Source organism: Lasioglossum baleicum, chromosome 13 (assembly GCF_051020765.1).
Source record: "Lasioglossum baleicum chromosome 13, iyLasBale1, whole genome shotgun sequence".
Lineage (NCBI taxonomy): Eukaryota > Metazoa > Arthropoda > Insecta > Hymenoptera > Halictidae > Lasioglossum > Lasioglossum baleicum.
In genome coordinates, this window is record NC_134941.1 from 7119535 (window position 1) to 7136909 (window position 17375).

Below are 17375 nucleotides of genomic sequence, written 5' to 3' on the forward strand. Positions count from 1 at the left end.
TCTACTTTTATATGATGTTTGTAATCTAAGATAGATGATAACAGAGAGGATATCCTCTCTGATGATAATAATTAATTTCCTTGATAATTAATAGAGATATACATACACAATTTCAGAGTTAAACGTAAGAACCTTATTGTTATGAATATTTGAATAATTCTGCGATTTGCAATACATACATGTGTATTTATATGTGTGTAGTATGGTACACACTGGTACACACCTGTACACACCACACTGTGTACCTCTCTGTGTACAAAGTACAAACAATGCGTGTATATTGGTGTATATCTATATCTATTTATACCTATATTTCTTCAAGTAAGAAATGTTAAAAAACAAATAACTAGTCAATGCGATTAAAGACACAGTACTACGATTCGTTATAAAAGGTTATTAAATTCAGATAAAAATGCGAATAATATGTATTTTTCATTATTTATTATTAAAAAAAGATACTCACTCGTTCCATTTAGACAAATATAAAAATATATCAGTTTATAACAAAAGTCCCCAGACTTGTCTAAACGGAGTCATGTCATGACCGATACCTGCAAATGATAAAAGAATCGGATTTTTTATCACACAATTAAAAAAATATCATTTCTGATTCAGGTAGGACAGATCTAAGAAGTGTATAACTATAGATAAGAAAGATAACACGTGCACGTAAGAAAGATAATAATCAGCAATGCGACAAAGAGTATGTTTCTGAAGTCAAACAATCTCTTTATAAAGAGAAACTTCATTTTAATGTTAAATCATAACTTATAGATTTCTATAGACGGTTCATATGTTAGAAAACGTAATTTTTCTCTTTCTCAAATTTATATGTTAACGTTTACATTGAATTTAAAGTGAATTTTATGCAGGTTATGTTTACATATTATAATAAAATTAATTTTCATAAAATCTACGATTTTATCTCCAAAATTGTATTCGTTTAGAAATGCTTGCGCTTTGAAACAAATATATTTCGTTAAAAAAAAAGTAAGGATAAAAAATTTTATAGAGTATTTTACAATTGTGTGTACATAAACATATACATATGGTAAACATCAAATGTATGTCATTCAATAATCATAAAGAGTAGCAAATAAAGTATACAAATATCGTTGAAACAAGTACAAATAATTATTTTTTTTTCGTTAAAAGCAAATTTTGTTTGTCCTTTGAATATACGCAATCTAAAATTTGTTCAATCTACCTTTCTATCTATAATTAATAAAAGATTGGATTAATTTGTGAAAATGTTCGATTTATATTCATCTTTGGATGTTCAAAGATTTTGTTCTTTTTATAAAATCGTACCTGTGTGCATGTCTTTATTGATTACTGTTGCATATGTAATTTTTACTTGTTTATCTGAATAAGTAAAATAGTTTACATTTTGTTATAGAGAGTATAAAATATTTTCAACATGAACGGTATAATTCCTGAAATGGAGCAAGTCATCAGTCAGCTCGAAAGGGGGACTATAGTAACAAAATTTTTTCCAAGGAAAAGACCAGAGAAAAAGACCCTTATGATACGAAGAGAAACTAGACAAATTGTTTGGGCAAGAAGCGCAACATTTAGACCTTTCGATGGTTCAGGTAAAAACATTTAAACTGTCCAATAATTGAACATTAATCTATAAGAAAATATGAATTTGTAGTTGCACTGATACTTACTGATATCGTTTATCAGCAGAATTACATTTGACCTTATCAAGTAAAATTTTTATTAAGCTATATGCACTTACTTGGTAACAATATTGTTCAAATAAAATACGACCTAACGTTCTAGGCACACATTTTGCATGGTTATGAAGATATATCTACAGCAAAAATGGGCAAAATATTATCTGAGGATACTAGTTATAGGTCAAAAACGTGAAGGAAAGGTCCTTGTGAATAGTGTATATGGGTGAGTTTAAGACAAAGATACAACCTAAACCAATTAACGACTTTCATATAGTAATATTCTATAATCTGATAATTCTATAATTGAATAGTATATAAAATGCTATTACATCATATGTATCTTAGTGGACATTTCCTTCATTTTTGATCTACAAACAAATATGCCCATGGATACTGTTGATATATTAAGTCTACCCTATTGGACATCATGGGTTAATTTAGGAGTAGAAGTAATTCATTTTATTTTCTAGTATCACATTTCCATAATGCACTTAGTACATCACGTGTAAACTGAGAAAATGAAACATTTTATATATGCTGTAGTATAAACATCTTGTTATACTTCTTGAAGTTCTTCTAAGTACATATTAAAGAAAATTGTATATTTCTTTTAATTTTAGTTGAGATTAGAGAAATTAAGGAAATTAAGGTAGGAAAACATTCTAAGGACTTTGAAAAATGGCCAGAAGATGCAAAGAGAACAGAGAATCTTAGATGTTTTGTTGTGTATTATGGTTCAGAATTCCGACTTAAAACACTCTCGATATCTGGTAAATATATTCTTATGTATATCCGTTACTGTATCAATGACTGTCCCAATATTTCTTTTCACTATTTATGTAATTATATTTTTATTGTCTAATACATAAATTATTCCCGAAGTATATTTTTTGCATGCACCTGCTTTTATGTATTTATTTCAGCCCTTAGTGAAAAAGAATGTGAACTTTGGGTAAAAGGGCTACGTCGTTTAGTTCAAGATACAATAAAAACTCCATATCCTTTACAAGTCGAAAGATGGCTAAGAAAAGAGTTTTATGCAATGGAAAATTCAAGAGAAACGTAAAGACATTTATAATTCTTCACTCTTACTTTTAGATTTTTACTTATTTAGAATCTTACTCTTAGATTATACATATGTGTAAAGTACGTCTCATTTTAATTCATCTATGCGATCATCTCCTAAACTATTCGTTAGTTGAAAAAATGTATAGTTTGGTAGATTATTTCGTGGATGAATTGAAATGAGGTACCCTATTATGTTTGTGCGTGGGTGTATGTATCTGTCTTACAGAGATTTTCTCAATGTTTTTATACCAGTTTATTATTTTTATACTTGTCTAATTTAGTACTTTACATTCATAGAGTTACACTGAAGGATGTAAAAGCATTTTTACCCAGAGTTAATTGTAAAGTAGCAACAAACAGACTGCGGGAGCTTTTTCAAGAAATAGATACAATGAACAGAAACGAACTTGGTTTCGATGATTTTGTTGTACTTTATCAGAAACTTATGTTTGATCAAAATGTAAGTTTTTATATTATCATACTATTGATATATGTATACTCCTTAATACTTTACCTACCGGAGACCCATTGATAGGATTCTCGATGATTGTAGTATATTAAAAAGAAGCTTAAAAGTATTCTTTTGAATGATAACAATAGAAATTCTTCTTGCTATTGAAAAATTGATTAAATAATTCTTAGCAATGAATTGTAAAGTTTGAAGAATTATTAAATACTTCCTGGTAGGTGATTGCGCTGATACAAATTTCTTATCATTATGTAATCTCTTTGTCTATTTTCTGTATAGATTGTGTATTTATTTTTACAGAATTTTACAGATTGGGTTAAACTTTTGAATTACTCTAAAACAGGGCCACTTGTTAGTGTTCATGACTTCCAAAACTTCTTAACGACTGAACAGCAGGATCCACTAGGAAATAACGAGATAGAAGTTTCATGTTTTATTAGAGACTATTTACAAGATCCTCTAAGAGATGTACAAGAACCACAATTTACGTTTTCTGAATTCATCGATTTCTTATTTTCAAAACAAAATTCAGTTTGGGATTCCAAATATTCTCGAATATACCAAGACATGAATAAACCCCTCGCACATTATTGGATAGCTTCGTCACATAACACGTAAGAATCATTTCTAAAATGAACGCAGTTGCTTTCTGAATTGTTTATTATTGAAACAAAAGAGATTCAAGCAGAACTCTCGAAATACATTAATTTTAATTTTAAAAGGAACATACAACAGTGAATAGTTCAGAAAATAATTGCTTGGAAACATTACAATGAAGAAGAGAAATAATTAGATTAATGTATCTGTAGGTATCTAATGGGAGATCAGATTAGCAGTGAAAGCAGTTGTCAAGCATATGTACGTGCTTTAAGATCTGGTTGCAGATGCATAGAACTTGATTGCTGGGATGGACCAGATGGAATGCCATTTATTTTTCATGGTCACACACTTACCACAAAAATAAAACTTCTGGATGTCATTAAAACCATTAAAGAGCATGCTTTTGCTACCTCTGAGTAAGTGTAAACAAATTTATTCAAATTTTATGGTAAAAGTCAAGTCATAATAAGTCATAAGTCCCGACCCAACATTTTCGGATTCTTGCACATCTCTGATAAGTATATGTTTCGCGTAGCTACCCTGTAATTTTGTCTATTGAGGACAATTGCACCTTGCCTCAACAACGTAAAATGGCAATTACAATGCAAGAAGTATTCGGTGACATGCTGTTAACTCAACCTATAGATAAAAATGAAACTTGTCTGCCATCACCGCATACATTAAGAAGAAAAATCATATTGAAACATAAAAAATTACCTGATGGCGTTGACGAGACGTCGTTTCTCGTTCGAAATGATGAAAGCAGGCAAGAAATGGATCTCAGAAATACTGTGACAAATGGTATTCTTTATCTTGAAGATCCTGTCGATAGGGAATGGAATCCACACTTTTTCGTGCTCACACAACAAAAGTTATTCTATACAGATACATTTTCTAGAACACAAGAAACTGAGCATGATGACGACGAAGAAAGTATTATTCGACAGCCAACAGATGTATGTACCCATAGTATAAGTGTATTAACAACAGCTACTAAATTAAATTCTAATATTTATTGTGATAAAGGGTGTGCCCAATGATGAATTACATTTTGGAGAGAAATGGTTTCATGGTAAATTAGCAAGAGGCAGAGAGGAAGCAGAAGAATTATTACGACGTTATTCGCATCTGGGTGATGGTACTTTTTTGGTGAGGCAATGTGTAACATTTGTAGGAGATTACTGTCTTTCCTTTTGGCGTAAAGGCAAAGTGAATCATTGTCGTATTAAGCTCAAGCAAGAGATGGGTCAAACGCAATACTATCTCATTGACACAAATTGTTTTGATAGTTTGTATAGCCTAATTACACATTATCGTAATTATCCACTGCGGAGTCAAGTAAGGCCAAACAAGATATCTTATTTCGCTTCTGATGACATGCATATTTAATTAACTAGTCTTGCGTATCAAATAGGAATTTTTAATCACGCTACAAGAGCCTGTCCCACAACCAAATAAACACGAAGAGAAAGAATGGTGGCATGCAGATTGTACTCGCACCTTAGCAGAGGAAATGTTAAAACGTATTCCTACTGATGGTGCATTTTTAGTCAGACCTAGTGAAAAAGAAAGCAACTCTTATGCCATTTCGTTCAGGTAAAATGTCCTAAAGCTTTACCCCGTTTTAGAAAACAATAATATCTTGAATTTCTTTATCTTTTTGTAGAGCAGAGAAAAAGATCAAGCATTGTAGAATTAAGCAGGAAGGACGCTTATATACCTTTGGTACTGTACAGTTTGAAAGCTTAGTCGAATTAATCAATTACTACGAAAGAAATCCATTGTATAAAAAAATTAAATTAAGTCATCCTGTAAATCAAGATGTCATTAGAAGAATGGGACTGGTACGTTTCTTAATACTATGCACTCATAAATGAATATATTCATTGAATTATTCTTTCAAATTCAGGATGTTGATGATGGTTCTGTTTATGGTATTCCTGGTTACATGGATCCTACAAGTTTTACATCAAAAGTGAGTCACAACAACGAATACACTGCGGATTTTGGAAAAGGAAACTACTTAGAAATTAATTTTGTTCTGCAATAATTTTAGTGGGACATTTTTTTACATGAATGCACAAAATCCGCAGTGCAATAATGAATTATGCAAGAACAAAAAATTTAATAAATTTCATTCGTTTTCAAGGTAACTGTGAAAGCTATCTATGATTACAAAGCCCGAAGAGATGATGAATTAACCTTAGTAAAACATGCTATAATAACTAATGTACATCGAGAAAGTGGTGGTTGGTGGCGAGGAGATTACGGTGGCAAAAAACAGCACTGGTTTCCTGCTAATTATGTAGAGGAAATAGAACCTCAAGATAGCCAGGGAGATGTAAGTGCATTTCCTGTCACATGAATTCTTCTTTTTGTACTTTTATATAATGATTATTAATGTATTGTCACCTTCAGTCAGCAGATTCAATGATGTTCGGTAATCTTCAAAAAGGTTCACTGGATATTATGGGTGCTGTTGTTGAATTGAGAGTAGGTGGAAGACCTGGGTTAGAATGGATATTAAGAATTCAGAATCCCAGTATGTGTACAGTGTTCGAAGTTGCAACTTCATCCAAAGATACAGCATTAGAATGGATGTCTAGTATTAAAGAAACTGCACAAAATGCTAGTGTTAGAGTAAGTATGGACATTCTCGCGATTTCAAAAAGTAATGATTAATTACATTTTCACATTTCGCATCTCTCTTCTAGGAAAATCAGCACAAAGAAATGGAACGTGCATGGAGAATAGCAAAAGAAATGTCAAATTTAATAGTTTATTGTAGATCAGTTGCATTTAATTTAGAAAGAATAAGAACAAAAGGTTTTATATTTAATGAGATGAGTAGCTTCCCTGAAACAAAGGCTGAGAAACTTATGTGTCAACAAGAGAGTAAATTTTTCTCAAAATACCATCAGGTAAAGTGATGCAAAATAACAATAACGTAAGGTACAATTTGGAAAGTCAAATGAAGCTACAATTATTTAAATATGTAATTCTGTAGATTCAGTTTAGCAGAGTCTATCCCAAAGGACAACGCATTGATTCATCTAATTATAGTCCTGTGCCAATATGGAATTCTGGCTGTCAAATGGTAGCATTAAATTATCAAACTGGCGATAAATCAATGCAGCTCAATCAGACAAAGTTTCGAGAGAATGGCAACTGTGGTTACATTTTAAAACCCGAATTTATGTTTAGGGACGATTTTAATCCACAAGATAAAAGTTGCTTACATGGTATAGAATCTCTCAAATTTCATTTAAAAATTATTGGCGCAAGACATTTAATGAGATCGGGAAGAGGTATAGCCAGTCCATTCGTAGAGATTGAAATTATAGGCGCAGATTTTGATAGTGGTACAAAATTAACAACTAAAACAATACGTAAGTAAAAAAACATTGTATGTATATATAACAGTTTCGACATTTATACAATAACTGTATTCAAATTGTAGCTGATAACGGATTCAATCCCATGTGGAATGAGTCTTGCGAGTTTGAAGTTGCTAATCCGTACCTTGCATTCATACGATTTGTTGTACAGGATGAGGATATGTTTGGGGATAGTAACTTTATTGGACAAGCCACATATCCCGTATGCATAAATTACAAAAGTATTTTTTAAGATCACTGATGGTATATAGATAAAATGTTTTTTCTTTGTAATTAGGTACGATGTTTACGGTCAGGCTACAGAAGTGTCACATTAAAAAATAATTACAGTGAAGACCTAGAACTTGCATCGTTATTAATACATCTGCGAATTACATCATCAAATGTGAGCCTAAAAGTTAATTACGATTGATATTTTATTCTCACGAATATTCTTTTCATGATATATTGTATATGATTGTTTCAGACGCATTCGCATAGTTTATAAGTCAATGCTAAATCGCGATGAAGGCCTAAAATATTTTATGCATATCAGGATTGGAAAGAGGTAAACAGTTTAATGGAATATAGTTTAAAGTTCGTTTGTATATTTATAGTAATAAACATTTGATTACTCAGGTTTCCAATTGATGCGAATACTACTACTCGAGATGTATCGATCAAAAGCTTACATAGATAAACAAATCTTCATAGAAGACTGGCGCGATGTACAAGGGCTATAATTCAAATTGAAATTTATGATTATGAGAAGAAATATTACTACTTCTGTAATCAATTGTATAAGTAATTTAGAAATTTTATCGTTACATACGGTACCCAAAATATCATAGGAAAATAGTTATTACAGTATTGAACGACGAATGGAGCTAATATGTATTTATAAGAGAGTTATTATGTGAATCCAATAATGATTTTGCATCATAAAGTGATGCATTAAAAAAGTTGTAAATCTTATACTGTAAACATTTTGCAAGTTTATGCAAAATAATATTCAAAATACTAATCTATTTCTTATTGTATAATTAATTTAGAATATTCAAGAAAAGATCAATAATTACTAATAGAACAAAACGTGTGACATAGTATAACTGCTTAAAATTTTGGACTATACAAAGATTAATTAAAAATAATAAATATCTACAATTTGCAGAAAAGTTCAATCAGTTAAAAAAAAGAACAAATTTTGTAAGGCCTTATGTTGTGACCTATCTTGGACTGAATTATACATAATGCGCTTCTCCAATTCTTTCACACTTGACGAAATATTAGTTTTAGGTTGATATTATTTATTTATTATTTCAAAAATAAGTAGCTTTAGTTTGACAGTGTAGTGCTGAGCATAATGTTTTCCGAGATTTGAAGAGGCTGATTGTTGAGTAATATAAGTAAACATGGACTGTCTTCCATTTAAAATCATGAAATTTAAATGCTTTTATACTAAGTATGGTAGATCTATACATATATTTTTATCGATCAACAGAGTGACAAAAAGAACAAAAAAATATGAATTATTGCACAACTATTTTTTTTACGAATATATAGAAATATTATTTTCATTTTTCTATATTTACACGTACAAGTGATATATTTCATATTTCATTAAATAAATACCTTTTTTTATCAATGTTATGATCATTGCAAATTGTTATAGATAGAAATAAGTTACTTGTTTAAAGCAAGTGAGTGATAATAAAAATGTTTTGTACAATTATAATTTAATAGGCACATTACTTATTAACCACATTATACTGAATTATACACGTTAACTTGTTTCAATCTAATTTTCGCAAGCTATATTTTTGTCATTAGCCTAATAAATATAAATATTTCTTTTTATACGTAAATTTAGCACTTACTAAATACGTAATACCTGATTAATGTGCCTTTATTTTTGAATTAATGATTTCAATGTTTATCTAAAAACCTAATTGCATAGTTGCTTTCTCTAATTCTGTATTATAATCAAAATGATGATCTTCGTCTAGTAATCTAGTATATGAAATTAGATAAACTGAACGAATGTACACAGTAATGTGTAAAAGTAAAAGACAAAAATAAAATATTGCATATCAATAAAAGTTTATTATATATAATATTTATTACAAAAGAGTTTGGGTCTATTAATATTTTTACATACTAGATCCATACCTTACTCCTAAAAGATATTTCCTCATTTATGTGTGAAATTTTAGATGTAACGATTATTTCGAAACCAACAACATCATATTTTGTTAAACGAAAATTATTCTCTTTGTTCATTGGAAAGTTAATCTTCGAAAGAGAGCTTTTATAAAAGCAACTATTTTTCACAGAATCAATTTAATTTTGAGTGAACATATATTTAATTTGTACTTTAATAATGTAAGAAGTAAAGAAATACATATAAAGTATGATCTTTATTGGATGAAATCTGTTGGAAAAAACCAAAATAACATTTTATGGTACATTCATTACCTTTATATATGTAGAATATTTATAGCTAGGAAATAAGAGTATACACTGTAGTGAACAAGACGTTAATATAGAAAATTTTAATATTTATAATAATAAATGTAAAATTCTGTATTATATATGATTTTATCTATAGGTAAGAGCAATCTACAAACTTTTCTGAAGATATTCATCGAATAAGAATACAGACACAGGAATTTGATTATCTCCACTGAGCGACAAATCCTTCAATTCGGTTATATAGCCGGACAAATCCCGTATACGTTCAGTATGTGCTTCCAAGAACCTTTCTTCAATGTAATGAGCAATAGCCGGATCATGTGATCTTGGCTTCTGTACACCATCAGGTGTGTTATGTACATATCCAGAGAGAGCACTAGAATGAATCCTGAATGCATCCTCAGCAAGCCTCTTCTGTTTGTCGAGTACCAAAGCCAAGCTCTTCAATTCTTCCAATACTGCATCTTTGGACTTTAAAGATAAAAATATGATATAAATATGAAATAAAGATAAAAATATGAAATAAACAAGAAATTAGAAAAATCTACTTACTTGCAAATGCGATGGCTGTGCGAAGTTCATCTTACCGCCACGCTTAGCAATATATTTCATTACATCAATTGCATCTTCCCATAGTTTATCAGAGTAGTGACGATATAATTTTTTAAACCCTTCGCGATTAACTTCATAATTGCCAAAGTAACTAGATATCATTAAAAGATGAAAACTTTCGTGGATATTTGCATTAGCGAATTCTTGTAAACTGGTTTCAGCATTTGCAATTCCTCCATACATAGCACTACAACTTCCTAGAAACGTTAGTAATCAGAAATTATTCGACTGTCTAAATAATTTCACTGACAATACCATTCAAAAATATTTCACATTTATATACCTATAGGGCCACCACCCTTTGGGTCGCAAGCTACAGTCATTTCATCATAACAATCTTTGGCAGACACAGCTACCAATAGAAGAGGTAATACACCAAAGAACAACATTTTTCTGTAATTTTAAATAAAACAAAAATTTAATTAAATCAAAATAAGTTTGTCATTCAAAATAACAAGGGTTTGCGAATGTTATACATTAATTCGGGAAACATTGCAGCTTAGAAATAGGAAAATAAATGAAGATATTACGACATAATAAATACAAATTTCAAATATGAGTAAAAATGCAGAATAATAAATTACATTTCAAATATTAATTACTATTTAACCAATAATAATCTACAGTAACCTATTCTCGCATGATGCCGCTACGACCAAAAGAAACACAGATTTACACAAATAACTTGCGATAGAAACGAAATGTTGCTGAAGAGGGATGTAATCTATGTATATACGTCACGAGCCTCTACCAAAAAAATTCATGCTGCCTGTAGATATCAGACATTGCACAGTGATATTATTCATTATTGTTGCATTGAAATGCGCAGTAGCTTTTATATACGCGGTGAAATGTAATAAAATAGCAACAAACGTCCCGTATATCGCGATTTCATTGACGTTGACTTTTCTATTTATACATAGAACGTTAATCGAGTTATTAAGAAGAACGATGTCGAATTATCTCTGCTACATACCTGTTTAAACGACGTGCTCGTTTAAATGGAAGCAACGTGAATACTCTCGTTTCGACGTTCTTCCAACAATGAACATTGGACAACACTGTTCGTTGGTAGTTTTAACACAGTCATAGTCAGCTGATAGGTAGGGCGCATGCGTGGTAGGAAGGGAATACATAAGAAAATTCCAGTTACTCCCTGTCGATTAAAGTACGAATGATACGCATTTGTTGGTCAATTATTAAATGATCAATGGCAAACGTACATCGTGTTTAGTTCACGTACAACTCTTATCTAGTTTCTCTAAAAGTAACCTTCTATACCAGTGCGTATAAAGGTTGCAACCTAAGCGGACATTTAATAAGTACTCTCTCGTGATCTTTCTTTTCAAATATAAATACTATATTCAGTAACCATGAAGCCGATTTACGTCTTATTCGTCACTTTCTTTTGCATTGTTGGATCGCTGGGAGAAGAACTGCAATGTAAGTATTCGAAATATTTCTTAAATCATTGTAATATTCTTTGTGCGTGTGTGTATTATATCTCTGAAACAGTTGTTGAGGTTAACGTTACATATATGTACTCCTATTTATGTATGTATACTTTCCATTGTCCTGTATCCTTTCTGTTTACGAGATCGATGTTGTTGTCCTTCGCGCATGTTATGGAAAAAAATGCTCGACATATATACGCGGTTATTAATGATAATAACTGCGTATAAATAATAATATTAACCTCTTAATTTAGAACGTTAATATTTATGCATACATGTACATATTTCGCCGCGTTGCACAACATGTAAATCTAACACGCATTACGTTTTATAAACAACTTCTTTGGGTACTGGTTCATTCATATATTGTATTTACACATAGTAGAGATTTGTTTTCCATTCGTTTCTACCGAATGAAACGTCAAATGGTTATATAAAATTCAAATATTATCAGTAAGAAATAAAAATTGAATGACCATAGTAGCAAATGTTAGTGACCCGCGATTGTAAAAATTGCAGTTTTCCGCTTACTGCCTCAGTGAATTGCTCACATTTTATTACATCTAGTCATCTATGTAGCAAGCTTCTATAATTATTTTTTATAATCTACTATACAGTGTATAAAGTTCAGTGTAATGATGACTATAATATTGGGTTTCCTGTTAGTCATTTCCACAGAAGGCAAATGATATCATTATCTTGTTCCTTTTTTAATGCTGTGGTACCATTTGCATGTTTTATCAGCAATGATTTATTCATAAAGACAAAAACTATTAGTCATTGCCTGATTTCATTGTTTCTTTGTTCCATTATCTGCATTTATAGATTTTATCAGATCTTTGTCGCTGTGAAGTTGGAGTAAACCATACCATTTCTATACCACGTATATTATTAAATTACAATTGTTATGCATTTAATACATTAATTTTGTTACATTTACTTGAAATGTTGCATCAGTTTGTTGCAAAAGCTATTAAAGATTATATTCATTTTGAATGAAATATTTCATTACCTTTACTTTACTCATAAATTATCTTTTTGTATTTCACTATTGTAATGATTATGAAATGAAAATATTATGATTATTAGTTTGGAAACATTGAAGAATTCAATTAAAATACAATGTTATATTGAATTGAGCTTCAAAATTATAGAATTTATCAGTTACTGGTCACCATTCGGTCTTGTTTGCACAGTGATAACTTTTGATAAGGTTCAAATAACAATGCGAACATATTGATTACTGAATATTCTAAAGTCCATTATGAATATGTGTGTGTGTGTAATGGTCACTGCTCGTGGAAGTTAGATAACCTAGATAACTATTTTATATCATTAATCATTTCGTTGTGCATAGTTTTGTTATGAGTTTCCAACTAATTTTAACTTAAAGAAAATGGATTTTGTGTCTTAACAATTGCTCTTACTATTGTCCTCTTGTATGATACTACTTTTATGCTATGAATAATGATACATCCATTTCATACATATATAATACTTGTATTTCTTATTCACTGTTTGATTCATTCTTGATTATTTATAAAATATTTATAAATAATGTATTAAGAAACACATTTGTATAAAATAAAGCACTGAACACGTGTATTACATAGAGAATCAAAACCAAAGATAATACACAGGTGAAGTGTTCAAGAAGTGATAATTGAAGTAATCTAAACTTGGCTTTGTAATTTTAGAGATACGTAATTCCAATCTTATCTATTATGAAAGATTTTTGCTATTATTGATATAGTCCAAAAACAAATTGATCAATATTCTTCACTGATATAAAAATCTTGAATCACCTCTTACAATAGAAATTTCATAATGAAAATATATTTCAAACATACGAAGTTTTAATATATTTTTTCTAATGTATTGCTTTTGTTATACAGCGTTGTAAATTTATATTTCTAGGTAAGATTGGCAGCGACAAGAAAATAGGTAAATGGGTGGATATGGACAAGAAAATAGGTAAATGGGTGGATATGGAATCTGATTGTGCAAAACAGTTATGGTCCCAGGTTAACAAAGAAATTGAAGCTGCTATAACTTACCTTTCAATGGTAATTATAATGATAATAAAAGTTACTATAAATTATACACACACAAGTAATATAATAAAAATTATACTTACATATATTTCTATTGTAGGGCGTTCATTTTGCTAAAGATACAAATCATCGTCCTGGATTTAGCAAATTCTTCTTTGAAGCTGCCAATGAAGAAAGAGGACATGCAATAAAAATCATTGAATACTTCTTAATGCGTGGTCAATTAATAAGTAAAGAAACGCAAATTCTGAACTATCAAAACAATCAAACCAATCACAACGATCACAGCAATCAGAAGGATCAAAAGAAACAAAAGCATCAAAATAATCAAATCGAGGTACGTATGCTATAATTAAAATAACATATTTTAATAATAATTTTATTTTTATTTAAATTTTATGTAGGAGGAAATTTGAAAAAATAATAATAAACAAATATTAATTCCAGAAACTAACATTTGTTCCCTTGGAAAGTGGTGTACACGCCCTTGAAGAAGCTCTCAAATTGGAAGCCAAAGTTACAGATAGTATTCGCGAGATCATAAAGACGTGTGAAAATGTCCACTCTTTCAATGATTATCATGTAAATAGAATTCTTTATACTTTCATCTTTACGAAAAATGGAATAATAAGTTTATTAAATTTTAATTATCCAATTAAATGATTTCAGCTGGTAGACTACCTCACTACTGACTTCTTGGACGAGCAATACAAAGGAATGCGTGATCTTGCTGGTAAAATCTCAACATTAAATAAAATGATGGGAACACATGGACCGTTGGGTGAATTCTTATTTGATAAGAAACTTTTGAATGGTGAAGTTTAAGTTGTGTTTTCGATCAATATAATTTTTTCCAAAAAATATGCATGGCCATATTTAGAATAAAACGACTTAAAACTTTTATTTGATTAATTTGAAAATAAAATATATACATTACCTTTGTTTTATATACAGTATACTTTTCTAAATATGGTCTGTAACATAGATAAGCAAAAAGCCATATTTACAAATGTTTGTTACTCTGTAATAAGTATATTACTCATACTGAATAAATAAATATTTTAAGATTCATATAAAAACTGTAAACGTATTTGCTATATTCGTTAAATTGTATGTAATATGTATATGTACATATGTATGTAACATTCGATTACTATATCCAACTTCTATGCTACGAGTAAACAAAATAGTTTACCACTTCTATTCTCTCTGCCACTAGGAGATATAAAATATAGCATTCCTATCATGCATATGCTATATTCTGTAATTTAAAATATATTAATATGAATGATTCACTAGCTGTGATTACATTTTTTCATGTTTTATGTGATGGTGTGGAAATTTGTTTCATGAATCGTTTACAAAAATGCATTAGTGTTAGTGGACATCATTTTGAACATTTGTTATAATAAAATAATTTTTCCTTCATTATTCTTTTAATTACAGTTGTTACACTATTTTCATCTATTCAACTATTACTCTAATTGTGTATACTAAAGATTATAGTACTTTACAAAATACGTAAATAATATACGCAGACAGAAATTTGTCTCTGCCCTGAGTAACCTTATGTAGCCCTAGGTAGTCGTGGGTAGCCCAGATTGCCCTAAATAGATACGTGAATGTTAGTTGCCCTAGAGTGTTGTTGTCCTCGACTCTACTGACTATAGTAGAGCATTTACCGGACTCGGGTGCGCAATAAAATGCAACCAATGCAACCAGAACACGTTCAAAGATCGTATGACGTATGATCCTTTCACGCTTGACTGATTCGATTACTAACGATCGCCGTAATAATTAATGAGTGATCGAACTATTCATTATCCTTAGTTATACAATATTAATAACAATTCCTTTTGCCAACGTTGTTGTCAAGCATTCCTTAACATTTTCATCATATAATGTTTCAGTGAAAATGATTAATATTTAGAACTCTAAATATTGAAGATAAACTGTTGCATCGAACAAAATATCAATTTATTAGTCGCTTTGAAACACTTGAAGATAAATGGTACGTGATGTATCTACAATAAAAAACATTGTTAACTAGTTTACTATCTTTATATGTGTCATAAAAAATGTTTACATATATAAATGTGTAGGTAAGGATTATCTTTACTTTCAATTTTCTTTATGACCATATAAAAACTACATTATTTGAAATGAAATAGGCATGCGTATCAGCCGTAGATAAATTAAATGTTGCATCACAGACGAGATATAGGAATAGGAATAGAAATAGACCTGACACCTTATGGGACTTGGTGTCCATAGGAATCTGTAGTATCGACACCTTAAAATGCCAGTGATTTTAGCGTCCTCTACACTTTGAGAACGGTGAATTCGAAAACTAGAACCAATACGAATCGGGTTCGACTGGTAAAACTTCTACAGCCAGTGCCGGATTAATTCAGCGCGGGGCCCGTAGCAAATGTAACCAGGAGGCCCTATGGTTTGCACAATAATATAATAAAACCCAATGAATGACCTTTTTTGTAGCAAAAATATCTGCGAACGATATGTCTAGTAGACATTGTCTACAGCGTTGTCAAGTCTAAAGTACGCAACGTTGTCCGATTATGAGTTTTCAATACATCCGAAAATCATCGGAGAGTGCAATCGCGAAGAGGCTCTCTTCTGCCCGTTCGCCGTAAAGAGAACGAATACGCTAATAAGAAAAATAATAATAATAAGAAGAAGCATCACGTATGTTTGTCCCCGCCGAATCATATTAAATACACGTAATGCGAATGGAGTATAACATTTTTTCTTCGTGCTAATAAATGCTCAAAAATTGTGTTTTATCGGTGACATTGGGTGTTGACACTGAATGGTAACGGAGCGTTAGCACACCGATACCGACGGACACCAAAATGCATTGGGTGCCAGGTCTATTCCTATATTTCGTCTGTGGTTCCACGCTTCTTGCCTAAATTTTAAGTAGATTGAACGATTGAACGCTCGTTAAACAAATATAAAGATCAAATTATAATAATTCATATAAAAGTCTTGAGTGTGCTTTGGGTCCTCTTCCCATCTGGGCGGCGAGGAGGTGGAGTCCCAATATCTCCAGAGGGGTTTCCTCTCTGATGTTTCCTCACTGATTACAGAAAGTATACAGGACCTAGATGTGCCGCTTGATCTCTTCGGTGACGCATCATTGATCAATGTAATGCAGCGACAACATTATTGAAAACGCGCCACGACTGCCGTCCTTTCGAGATCTACTCTCCGTTATGGATGCATCTTCATCGTAATCATCTAATAATTCTTTGCTTTCTGTTTTTTTCTTGCTCGCTCCTGGTCTTTTTTCAATATCGCGTGTTTTGCTCATTTGAAAATTTTCGAATCTTTTTCCGAGACAATACGTTAGTTATAGTTGGGTTATCGCGTTTCTATTATACGGAAACATTTCATATCTATTTTGTAATTAATTGTTACGTGATAATAGAAGCTGGAACATGAATATCAGTTCATTTTCGATTTAGGTTTCCGCGTCGATTTGACGCGCGCGGTTAACGCCACAAGTTCAACGCGCCAACTGGCGGCGAGAATCGCCACTAGATTTTCAGGCGAATCGATAT

At 30.8% G+C, this 17375-nt stretch overlaps 3 protein-coding genes across 8 annotated transcripts; 2 read left to right on the forward strand and 1 right to left on the reverse strand.

Annotated features, from left to right (window-relative positions):
- The first annotated feature begins 370 nt into the window (after positions 1-370).
- Sl (small wing phospholipase C gamma 1) lies at positions 371-7955 on the forward strand. Of its 5 annotated transcripts, XM_076437391.1 has the most exons (21): positions 603-703; positions 1400-1595; positions 1789-1908; positions 2306-2455; positions 2609-2747; positions 3051-3213; positions 3523-3836; positions 4032-4238; positions 4358-4778; positions 4849-5160; positions 5237-5418; positions 5489-5666; positions 5732-5797; positions 5972-6163; positions 6241-6462; positions 6537-6743; positions 6830-7211; positions 7283-7422; positions 7498-7605; positions 7687-7767; positions 7839-7955. In XM_076437391.1, the coding sequence occupies exons 3-20, from the start codon at positions 1905-1907 to the stop codon at positions 7705-7707; spliced, it is 3408 nt and encodes a 1135-aa protein (XP_076293506.1). In that variant the 5' UTR covers positions 603-703; positions 1400-1595; positions 1789-1904; the 3' UTR covers positions 7708-7767; positions 7839-7955. The 5 variants fall into 5 exon arrangements, with proteins under 5 accessions (XP_076293505.1, XP_076293506.1, XP_076293508.1 ...); XM_076437390.1 differs by lacking the exon at positions 1789-1908 and having other exon boundaries at positions 371-615; XM_076437393.1 differs by lacking the exons at positions 2609-2747; positions 3051-3213.
- A 1642-nt stretch (positions 7956-9597) lies between these two features.
- Positions 9598-11408, reverse strand: Fer2lch (ferritin 2 light chain). Of its 2 annotated transcripts, none has more exons than XM_076437404.1 (4): positions 11260-11408; positions 10567-10676; positions 10224-10480; positions 9598-10142 (listed from the first exon to the last, which is right to left on the reverse strand). In XM_076437404.1, exons 2-4 carry the CDS (start codon positions 10670-10672, stop codon positions 9819-9821), a joined length of 687 nt encoding a protein of 228 aa, XP_076293519.1. In that variant the 5' UTR covers positions 10673-10676; positions 11260-11408; the 3' UTR covers positions 9598-9818. The 2 variants fall into 2 exon arrangements, with proteins under 2 accessions (XP_076293519.1, XP_076293520.1); XM_076437405.1 differs by lacking the exon at positions 11260-11408 and adding an exon at positions 10914-11054.
- Positions 11409-11479: 71 nt separating this feature from the next.
- Fer1hch (ferritin 1 heavy chain) lies at positions 11480-14870 on the forward strand. Its single transcript, XM_076437403.1, has 5 exons — positions 11480-11726; positions 13655-13803; positions 13892-14128; positions 14239-14373; positions 14461-14870. The coding sequence occupies exons 1-5, from the start codon at positions 11657-11659 to the stop codon at positions 14614-14616; spliced, it is 747 nt and encodes a 248-aa protein (XP_076293518.1). The 5' UTR covers positions 11480-11656; the 3' UTR covers positions 14617-14870.
- Positions 14871-17375: the final 2505 nt, after the last annotated feature.

Excerpts from the sequence above, each read along its gene's own strand:
- Sl (XM_076437390.1), top strand. The coding sequence starts at position 1,421 with ATGAACGGTATAATTCCTGAAATGGAGCAAGTCATCAGTCAGCTCGAA. Across the intron at positions 1,596-2,305 it reads TAGACCTTTCGATGGTTCAG|TTGAGATTAGAGAAATTAAG; the intron begins GTAAAAACATTT and ends TTTTAATTTTAG. Across the intron at positions 2,456-2,608 it reads TAAAACACTCTCGATATCTG|CCCTTAGTGAAAAAGAATGT; the intron begins GTAAATATATTC and ends TATTTATTTCAG.
- Fer2lch (XM_076437404.1), bottom strand. The coding sequence starts at position 10,672 with ATGTTGTTCTTTGGTGTATTACCTCTTCTATTGGTAGCTGTGTCTGCC. Across the intron at positions 10,481-10,566 it reads AAAGGGTGGTGGCCCTATAG|GAAGTTGTAGTGCTATGTAT; the intron begins GTATATAAATGT and ends TAACGTTTCTAG. Across the intron at positions 10,143-10,223 it reads CACAGCCATCGCATTTGCAA|TCCAAAGATGCAGTATTGGA; the intron begins GTAAGTAGATTT and ends TTATCTTTAAAG.
- Fer1hch (XM_076437403.1), top strand. The coding sequence starts at position 11,657 with ATGAAGCCGATTTACGTCTTATTCGTCACTTTCTTTTGCATTGTTGGA. Across the intron at positions 14,129-14,238 it reads ATCAAAATAATCAAATCGAG|AAACTAACATTTGTTCCCTT; the intron begins GTACGTATGCTA and ends TATTAATTCCAG. Across the intron at positions 14,374-14,460 it reads ACTCTTTCAATGATTATCAT|CTGGTAGACTACCTCACTAC; the intron begins GTAAATAGAATT and ends AAATGATTTCAG.